Here is a 10,477-nt window from a genome sequence, read left to right as displayed (position 1 = left end):
GAAAATGACATTTGGCTTTCAATGTGCGAGACACGCAGTTCACACGCTGCCATTAAACTTATGATTTGTTTTTTAATTACAACTCGTATTGTACTCTTGAAGTGGCATTTTTAGTAATCTAGTGTATATAAAATCATTTCTAATTAATGGATGACACTATCAATTACAGTGCGAATATCACAGTTAACCAGTGCATTGTCTGTGGAATAAATTGTAATCCGAAATCTGAATAAAGTTATCGTCTGCATCGGGGTTGTGTTGTTATTTTAAACAATTCAAAAACAATAATAAAAGCATGAATCAGGAGGAACTATCATCCTGTGATGTATTTCACTAGGTTGAGGCAGCTGTGACTCAGATTCAATAAGGTGCTGCACCTTTTTCGCCATCCATCACCTCCTACAACTTATCAGTTATTGATGTTAAAGTGTATCTCTGTGACATTTGGCAAGCTGTGTATTCCAGCCATAAGGTGCTACATCAGCTCAGCTTGTGTGTGTGTGTGTGTTTGCCTGTGGATTGAGTCATCTGAGCAGAGAAAAGGTACCACTGGTAACTTTACAGAGGACCTGCATAACAAAAAATTGAAGCTACTACTGGGTAATAAACAAACCTTGTTATTTTTTTCTCTTTACTTAATAATAAGCTCAGTATCTGCCATCGAGCATACTGCTGCTTTAACACTTCAACATCCGAGGAAAGAAAACAATGTGTACTCAGCGGCCACAGGAGTGGTGTGTTTCTTTCCAGAAAATGCAGTGCCTTGCTGTGTAATTTTTAGCTATTTCATCACTTCAAATTCATGCTATTTAATGTTTAAGGACTTCCTTTAAATCCATCCATTATTCCCCACTGATATCAATGATGTGTCATTCTCAATGACTGGGCCTGCCTGGAGGTGTGTGCTTTTCATTTTCAGTCCTCTGAACCCTCCGACCCTCAGCAAGGGGCCATGCTACTGACATATGGTTCCTGCTCAGATACCAGTTAATCTGTTCAAATTGCCACAATCACATTAAAATAAGTTAAAATAAATCAGGATTCCAGAGTGTGTACGTGTATGATGAGGTCTGTGGGATGTGTGGGTGTCAGAAGTGTGCACGTGTGTATTCACAGCATGAACGGTATGTGTGCCTACAGTGTCATGTATCGGTGTCCCAGTGATTCAAATCTCTTCTTATTGGAGTTGGCAGCAGGATAGCAGAGGAGTCCTGTCATAGCGATTATCATGATGTGGCAGCGACTGTCCCCGCTTCATGCAGAGACCTGAATGTGACGTCAAGTCATGAAGCTGCTCATCCTTGTTCAGATAGAAAGGTAATCAAGCAAACCGACCACCATATTAAAGTTTAATGACCTGATCTTTGAAAGGCCACGTTTTTGTGGCCTTTCAAAAAAACAAAAAACTTGCATCCTATTCCCCCCTGTTCGGAAATTTAATTTGTTGCTGGGAAGAGCTAATGACATGATATGCAAATGTGAAGAATGCATCAGTGGGCACATCGTGTGTCCTACAGCAGGAAAGAAGTGGTGCTCCTGTAGAAAAACCTTATGGTTGCAGCAGGACTTACCACGGTGGACATGAAAATGGCATAGAAGCTTGTTACATGGATGAATGAATGCTATGATATCATCTATTTGTATCTTAAAACACACAAATTACAAGGAAAGCTGTTCCCTTCCACAGTCGCCATCGCGACGAATGCCCATGAACACGTAGAGATGCGGCCAGAGAAACAAACATACATGTTTCCAATGACTGAAATATTGACGTCATGTTATGCTCTCCTGGTAAAGACGGGCTATACCGAGTTAATGAGATCCAGCACTGTATCTGTACTTTGTGGCTTCTATTTATCAGAAGAATTCATGCAGTGCATTTGTGTCTTATCTGGTTTTATAATGTAGATTATTCTCTGGAGAAAAACCAGTGTCTGCTTTTGTCTGTGGCAAAGCTCAAGTTATAACCAAAGCAAGGTTCTTAACTGATTAAAGCATGTAAGCAATGGAGGAAATAATGAGTTTCTTTTACAGCAAATAAATGTAAATCCTTCCCAAACTGCAAAGGGCAAGAAGGATTGAGAATGTGTTCAGAGCTGTGCTAAATCCAATTTAAGTCCTCCAGGGCTTGATACCTAAAAAACCCAGCGCTGTCATAGAGCAGTGGTTTCCTCGGGCTATTTCCCACTCAGATAAATGGCTGACCAGCTTCCATCATCTAACCAAGAGGAACATTACATTTTGCAGGCACATCAGGAGGGCAATAGGGGGGCTCTGTAGACACAATCTCAGGTGTGGCAATTAAAGTCGTGGACAGAAAGAAAGCAGCCGGCTGGTCGAGGTGAGTGGGACATCAGTCTGACTGCCAATAAACCAGACATCCAGTAAATGGTGAAGGTTTGTCAGATGTCAGCTGCTTCTGTTTGTCAGCGTCCCAAGCAGCCATCCCTGTAACAACCCAGCAGGGTGCAGTTTTTCCTTTAAACTTCTCTCTGCCTGCTGCCTGGTAGCTGGAAATGGGCTCCATCTTCAGCAGTTGGTTTAAATCACAGGAAATATCGCTTACTCCATTTTTTTTACAGGGCAATCACTCTCCAGGACTGTGGGGCACAGGAGCCATCCTGAGAGGTAATATTCCTATCCATCTACCTGATGTCATTACCCAGTCCTCCTGCCAGTGCTTTGCTTTGCACTTCCCACCTCTCCTCACTAAAACACTGGCTATGCTCCAATAACTTTTTGAAACTCAGATGATGAGAACTGTGTTAAAACAAAATATGCTGATGTTATTTCATTGATGATATATATATATATATTTATATAAGCTCACTTATATTGGTTGTTAATTGAAAAGTAAAGCACAATCTCTCCATCTCCATCTATATTTGAGGTTGGTACTGAGAGTGAGTCAGAGACAGGGCCATCATGTAGGGCCAGTGGAGGAAGTTCTATTGCTGAGGTGAGTGATGATGGAGAAAACTCTATCAGGTGGACATGAGGGAGATTTGCCAGTCTTTTGTCTCTGTAAATGAGAGAAGGCCTCAGATATGGAGGCTTTGTATCATCTGTTAGTGTAGTAGCACCAGTATGGTTGACAAAACTGTTGTTTTACTTGGAATTAGCTTCTGTATGTCACTGTGTTATAAAATCAATGAGTTTTTGTTGAATCTGTCTCTGAAATAGTCATTGAGTTAGGTGTTTACTCCTGTAGGTAAAATAGGTGTTTAACAACCTGTTAAATTAAATCACAACTACTTCATATTATATTATATTTAATACTAATATACTTTTTTCACCACCCGCCCACAGAAGGTGTCCCACCCACATTTTTAATGCTTCCTACGCCACTGCCTGCTGTGGAAATGTGCCAGTTGCCTATAGCAACTAAGCATTCAACTGAAACCAATTGCTGGTGAAAGAAAAAAAGAGACAGCTTCTTTAACAGCTTGCTTGCAGTCTGGACCCAACGTAGCCAAAAGAGGGAGAAAACTACATTAACCATGGGGCAATTAGAAATTAGAAATCTTAGAAATTTCAGTAAAGTCCTGGACTGATGTTGTCTTTATACGCTACTAGGGACAGTATGAATAGAATAGAATAGAATAGAATACAATAGAATAGAATAGAATAGAATAGAATACAATACAATACAATACAATACAATATACTTTATTAATCTTTTGGGACCTTTGGGAAGGTCCCTCTGGGAAATTTGGGACAAACAAACAAACAGATGACTAATAATGTGACAGTTTCCCAACAAAAACTAAATGGAACATGTGTTAAATATGTGCCAAAGACAGTTTGCACTAAAACTCTGCTCTCTCTTTGTGTGTGTTTATTTCTAGTCGTAATATCTAATTAGCCTGTTATAAATTTCACAAATGTACAAACTATGTATTTTCTATATTTTACAGTCCTAATTGTTTTCATTTCATTGTTTATTTTGTACAATCTGAATTAGGCACAGTAATACATTTACCGTGAAATAATAATTGTGACCACACCAAATCGAGAGCGAGAACAAAATGTTACAGCCTTTGTTCCTCTCCGGTCTGTTTTACAAGCGGACCCAACCGGAAGTGCTCGCTCAATCGCAATGTATTGAAAAGCAGACAGTCCTGTAGTTTGCTTACATCTTCTGCGTTCGCGTTTGAACTCTTTTCAATCGGAGTAAGTATATTTTGTTTTAGAATAAAGCTACAGGATAATTGGGAGATAGATATTTCGCTAAAAAAAACTTTCTGTATCGTGGAGCTTAAGACATAAATGGGTTAACACCGGCTAGCTAACCTCATGTTAGAAGCCATTGAAAGCAACATTAGCATGCTAACAACGTCTTCGTATCGTAAGTGTGTTACCAACTCCAGCACAGACAGTCAATAACTCTACAGTAACCAAGGCAGATATGTTGGCGTTTTTCTATTTTAATGCAGGAAGACTTCGCCCGGCGTTGTTGTGTCACATTTCCGCTCCTCGTCATTTATTTTCCGTTTTTTTCACTTTCTTCCCCTTCTCTGCCTAGAATCTCCGGGATTCATTTCAAGAAGTAATCATGACGGACCGGTATAACATCCACAGCCAGCTGGAGCATCTTCAGTCTAAGTACATCGGCACCGGACACGCCGACACCACCAAATGGGAATGGCTGGTCAACCAGCACCGAGACTCCTACTGCTCCTACATGGGACATTTTGACCTGCTGAACTACTTCTCAGTGGCAGAGAATGAGAGCAAAGCGCGAGTCCGCTTCAACCTGATGGAGAAGATGCTTCAGCCATGTGGGCCACCAGCAGACAAACCAGAAGATGCATAAATTACAGTGAGCTGTGTCTTTTATATTGGGACGTTCAGCATTATTTTCTACAAAAGATTTATTTCTGAATTTGGAACGAAATCTTTTTATGACCATGTGCACCACTGACTGTCTTGCTCTCGATTTATTTCCATTTAAACAACAGATCGTAACTGTAAAGTTTCCATGGTATGAACTAGTAGAAAACAATGTTTCTAACCCAGCACAGCTATCAGAATTTGAAAGCAACAAGCAGTGTACGCTCATCTGTCAGATGTTTGTGTGGTGATGTAATCTTCATTGAAAGTTCTTTTTTGATTCAATTAAACATTGTCTTTTTCTATTTCACACAGACTATGTGTTTGATAGTTCAAGGCTCAGAAACATCAGCAGTACTTTGTTTGCAATATTGCCAAGTTCAGTTTTAGTTGTATTTCTGTAGTTTTATCGGTTAATTGTGTGTTTTTCCTTCAATTTGACATCTTAAGATTTTGTCTGTGCCTTTAATAGGGACTTAGGTGAAATTTCAAGAAAAAAGAAAGGACTTTTTGTGCTTCTGTCTGAATTTGTGAGAAAAGCAGTTTATATATTTGTTTAATTGTGCAAATTTTGAACATATGGCAGCTACGACAAAGCCAGAAACAAGCCGCTGCCTCAGCTTTTTTATCTCGATAAAGCCTGAGGTACACTAACCTGTAAACCGTTATTTAAAAAATAATACTGCAATTTTTCAACATTATGAGGAGATAAGCAGGAGCTCATTGAAATAGAATGACAGGCCAAAACAAAGGGAGGACAGCCATGGTTTCGGTTTTAAATATTCACAATTAAACACATGACAGGACTGCTCAGACGGTGTTTCAGGCTAGATTTTCCATATGCAATCATACTATGGAGCTGAATACTATTTGAATTGACCTGCTGTTAGAAATTGGCTTCATGCAGCCCCCTTCCAGGTTTAGATCCCTGACATTGTAGCCTGTACTGTAGCGGGACTCATTATGCATTGAGCTGAGGACTAAAATGATTGAACTCGGTGCACTTCTGCACATTAGTTCACTGTGTATGCAGCCCAGTGGTGCAGTCTTTAGTCTGAAATTTTTTGTTTTGCATGTGCAAGCCATTATTTTAGCACTGATCCCCATACTAGAGAATAAGACATAATGCTATAATACATTTGCTTTAGGTCTGAAATGTTCTGTATGTAGAATTTCTGTATATGCTTCAGACTTTATGGCCTTAACCTCAGACATGACAAAGCGTCACCTTAACTGTGCTGCTGCTGTTCTGACCTTGACATGTATGGCTAAAGGATAAACAGAAACATCCTGTGCTTATATTCAAACAAATGTGTCAGCTCCAAAGTTAATTATGGGTTATAGTGACACTGTCTTTCACACCTTGATTCACCAGCAGAGATCCAGACATTTCTGTCATGTTTGATGTTGCTTTTTATCAGTAAACTGTTTGGCCTTGCAGATGCAACTGATGTCCACTTACACATGCACGAGTTATTCACCCACGTATTATGAGTGCATCAGCTGTGTATGACTGAGCTCTGACATGCTGTCTTAATTCTAATAGGTTGCCCAACTGCCTGGTTTAATGCTTAAAAAATGCATCTATTAGATTATTACGTTCTTAAGTAAGTGGCACTGATATAAAATGTGTCATGATGGAGCTCAGGGTAGATATTAAGTAAATGATTTCTGTTTTGAATTTGAATAGGTGAATATGCTGCCATGAGAAACAGTTTTTATAATGCAAATTGCCTCTGGCTGGTTTAGGCTGCAGTCTATATGATTCTCTCATTTAGTCTGAAATACGCAGCGACAGTGAGATGTGAGAAGAAAGAGCAGCAGGTGCTGAGGCTGGACTTGCTGACTTATGGTGCTTTAACAAAGCATCCTGCAGCCAAAATCCCCACACATATATAGACGCTTGGTGAGAGAGGATGCTATACATGACTCATTGTTGGATAGAGAGACTGTAGTCAGCAGGTGCCAAGGAAGTTCTTGTATTGTGGGTATCATGGATGTGTGTGTATGTGTTGGAGGCTTTCTTAGTGGGGTAAGTCCTTGCCATCTGTCCTCACTGTGAGAGTCGGGGAGATAATGTCAGGCGTGAAAGCAGCACGAGGTCGGAGCCATCTCACACACACACAAACACAAAAACCTCACAAACTGTGTCTCCCTGAGCCCATAAATACACAACCGTTACTCAGTTTCTAGCTTCATCAGTAGTGACTTGCAGGTGGGTGTAACTTGATTACAGCCTCTTAAGAACATCTATAACACCTACGCTGTAGATGAAGCGCTCCGAGTGAAATCTCCTCTTACACAGTGGTATTTTCTGTTACATTATAAAATTGCACCATTAATGCTGTTTAGTCTGCTGAAGGATCATGATGTGCACACCTGCAGTTTTTACTGTGAAAACATCAAAGAGGAAAACCATTTAATCCGTCCTGTTTATTCTCCACAGTGAATACATTGCCCTGCGTGCCAACACACTAAATACACACCACAAAGAAGACCCCAAGGGAGGATCATAAAACCACTATTGAACAATCACATTACATTATTGTTGTAAAGTGCTTTTAATAAGGTGTAACAAAGAACATTCACACAGATAGTATACAGAGCCTGAGTTGGTGGATGGGCCCTAATATACTTCTGGAATAAAATAGTTTATATTACTTGAGCCTGATTCTGAACACAAAACAAAGTCATACTTGTTTGTTTCACTTCCTGCTTCTTTGCAGCACCAGTGTCTTATTGTCCAATCAGCATCCTCAGTGAACATATATTTCCCTGACTTCCTTACCAGGCTGTTTTGTCCCTGCAGTTGAGCATTTCCTGACTTCCTGTTTGTTTCCCTTGTTCCTCAGCTTATATTCAAACCTCAGGTCTGTACTGTTTGTTCTGCCTTGTGTGTGACCAGAAGCCAGGTATAAAAGTTAGGCTTTTAACTGTTCCCCGAGTCCTGAATTTCCTTTTACAGTCACAGTCAATCATCTTAGAAATGTAGAATTGTTTTGTTGTTATTCAAATAGGTAGAACTCATCACTCAAGCCCAGAACCAGTTGCCACTACCTCTTTTGTGATGGGCCACTCATTTCACTGCCATCAAATCTCAGAATTGGTCCTTCCACCTTCCTTCCTGCTCCACTACCACCTGTAATGCGTCTTTATTCACCCGACCTTCCTTTTTGCATGCACCCACAGCAGCTCTAGTTGGAGCTTTTCAACTGTTTTATCTGTTTTAACTGTATTAACTGTATTAACTGTTTTGATGTTGCAGCTCCCTCTCACAGCCACATATCCACTCTCACCTCACATCTGCATCCATTTAGGACCCTGCAGTGTCCGGATAGTCGAGGCCTTTAATTGTGTTACTTCTCCATGTACTTTTGGGAACTATAATTAGGCCAGAAACCACAATGGCAGCAGTTTGTGTATATGTGTGCTTGTGTGTTTTTCCTCCTGATACTTTGAATGGCTCCTGTTAATAACCACTTGGCCTTTCTGTGTTCATGCTGATGCGAGCTCTTCGTTTGGCCGCTCTTTCCTCTGATTACAGAGGAGCTCAGCCAACAAAGGTGCAAAGGTCCAGGAAGCACACTCACCTATGTCAAATATAAAAGCAGCCAAATTTCAATTATCTCTGCCCACAGCCACCCACCACTTTTATTCATGTTTCTGTTCTTCTCCATTGTTCTCCTCCACTAAACTTACTGCCCATATCTTCTTTACCATTTACACCCCCTCCTTCAAACCACTTCACAGCCTCTTTCTTTCTTTCTTTCTTTGTCCAGCTCTGCTGCTCAGATGGGCTTACAAAAAAAACACACATTAATATTTTGCAACAGAAAGGAAGCACGGAGGCTGTTTTGTGCACAAAAGGTCATCTTATAAGTGCAACATTTCTGAAAGGTTGACTGACTTTTTTATTGCATTGTTAATGTCTAAGAGGCCTTTTACTCATTTTTCAAAAGTAATTGGAGAAGTTGAAGGGCTGTGATATGAAGACTGTGACCGATGCAGCAGAAAAACCCTATAACAACTACGCTTTTCTTAACCTTGGGGAGAATCAGGCTGATGATTAATACACTGCCTTTTCCAACTGAGAGTTGTCGGCCCCGCATTACGGCCAAAACCTCCAGGCAGCATGCCAGCGGCAACACACATCGAGCCCAGAGCCCAGAAATTTCATTAAAGCGTTCAAGTTTTTGAATGTGTGAGACAAGAAACTGAAAACTTTTTTTCGACCTGATTGGTGTTTTAGCACTTTGAAATGAGGTCTCAGTTTAGATTTAAAGCTCAGGTTGGTAGATGTATGTCTGCAAAGATAAGGGTGAGGATTTAAGAGGTGAGTGTTGGTTCTCACAGGTGAAATAAGTGTGTGGGTGTGAGGGTTTATGACCAAGATGCTCCAGAAGGGCATCTTTCAAATGAGCACCAGCTGCTACTGTTATCTTGCTGTCCTCCTTGGCTCTTTGAAACCAATTATCACCACAGCCTCACTGACAGGTGAGCTGAATAACATTTAATATATTTTCGTAATGGTACCTGTCAAGGGCTATTTGAAATAAATTAGGCAGAAAGTGCGCAGTCACTTCTTGAAGTAAGGACTCTGTACCAGTATTGACAGCCATTTTTAAACATTACATAGTGACAAGAATACACACGATATTATCATGTCAACAATCTGTTCTCACTTTGTCACAGTAAGGTGCAGGAGCAAATGTGTCATGTGTTATTGTGAATTTCTTTTGGCTGTGATAATCTTGTCACAAAAATCAAATTTGACATGGTGCAAATTGAGATAACAAGATGGCTGGATCAGTGCAAAGTGACAGGTCTGTGGGGTGTTGAAGGAATGCTGCCACAAACTGATCACTGATCACTGATCAGTAATTCACATCTCATTTCCCTCCTCTGCTGTGTCTGCAGCTCTCTCTGACTCTTGTCTTCCTCCATCTTGAGTTCTCATTTCCTCCTCTTCAGATCCAACTCCATTATGCCCACATCTCCTTTAAAATGTTGAAAGCTCTAGTTGAAGTAAATAGGACTAAAATCAGACTTTAATGGAGATTCACATAGAATCCTCCCTTGTGAACTGTAAACTGATGAAGCTGCTTGGAGGAACAGCCAAACACCTTCAATAAAACTACAAGTCCTTTGAATGAAAATGACCTGGATGGCAGATACAATACATACACGATATGAGATTAACAGATGCTGTGGAGAAGAGTATGTAACATTTGCTCTGTCACATCACAGATAGAGATACTGCATCATTAAAGCAGTGAAACAGATTATAATTGAAGCAACAAATTCAAAATCTGTCATAAACTGGGGAATTAACTAGAGGCGAAGCCATTGTTTTGGCTATAAACATGTTAATTTCTGCTGTAAATCTGTGGGGATTAACTCTGTTTTGGAGGCAGACTCATTTGAAGAGCTGCTGTTTGGGACATTTCAGCATTGGATTCTTTAGTCAGCATCAGAGTTATCAAGAGCAAGTGCAGGATATTCAGTAAATGTGTTGTCAATACATCAGAAGGTCAAGAGGAAAGCTTAGAGGAAAGCCTTCTGTAGTTTTTTGTCTCCTTCGAAATTCAGCAAACCTGAATTCAGAAAATCTACTTGAATTACTTAAATGTATTACTTAATACTT

General features: G+C 40.2%; 1 protein-coding gene across 2 annotated transcripts; it reads left to right on the top strand.

The window, feature by feature from the left end:
• The first annotated feature begins 4,054 nt into the window (after positions 1–4,054).
• On the top strand, positions 4,055–5,143 carry sf3b5 (splicing factor 3b, subunit 5). Of its 2 annotated transcripts, none has more exons than XM_028422622.1 (2): positions 4,055–4,173; positions 4,526–5,143. In XM_028422622.1, exon 2 carries the CDS (start codon positions 4,556–4,558, stop codon positions 4,814–4,816), a length of 261 nt encoding a protein of 86 aa, XP_028278423.1. In that variant the 5' UTR covers positions 4,055–4,173; positions 4,526–4,555; the 3' UTR covers positions 4,817–5,143. The 2 variants fall into 2 exon arrangements, with proteins under 2 accessions (XP_028278423.1, XP_028278425.1); XM_028422624.1 differs by having other exon boundaries at positions 4,070–4,173; positions 4,504–5,143.
• Positions 5,144–10,477: the final 5,334 nt, after the last annotated feature.

This window comes from Parambassis ranga, chromosome 15 (genome assembly GCF_900634625.1).
Source record: "Parambassis ranga chromosome 15, fParRan2.1, whole genome shotgun sequence".
Taxonomy (NCBI): domain Eukaryota; kingdom Metazoa; phylum Chordata; class Actinopteri; family Ambassidae; genus Parambassis; species Parambassis ranga.
This window is presented reverse-complemented; position numbering and strand designations above follow the sequence as displayed.

What these genes read in the sequence shown, in the direction of transcription:
- sf3b5 (XM_028422622.1), top strand. Translation starts at nt 4,556, where the DNA reads ATGACGGACCGGTATAACATCCACAGCCAGCTGGAGCATCTTCAGTCT.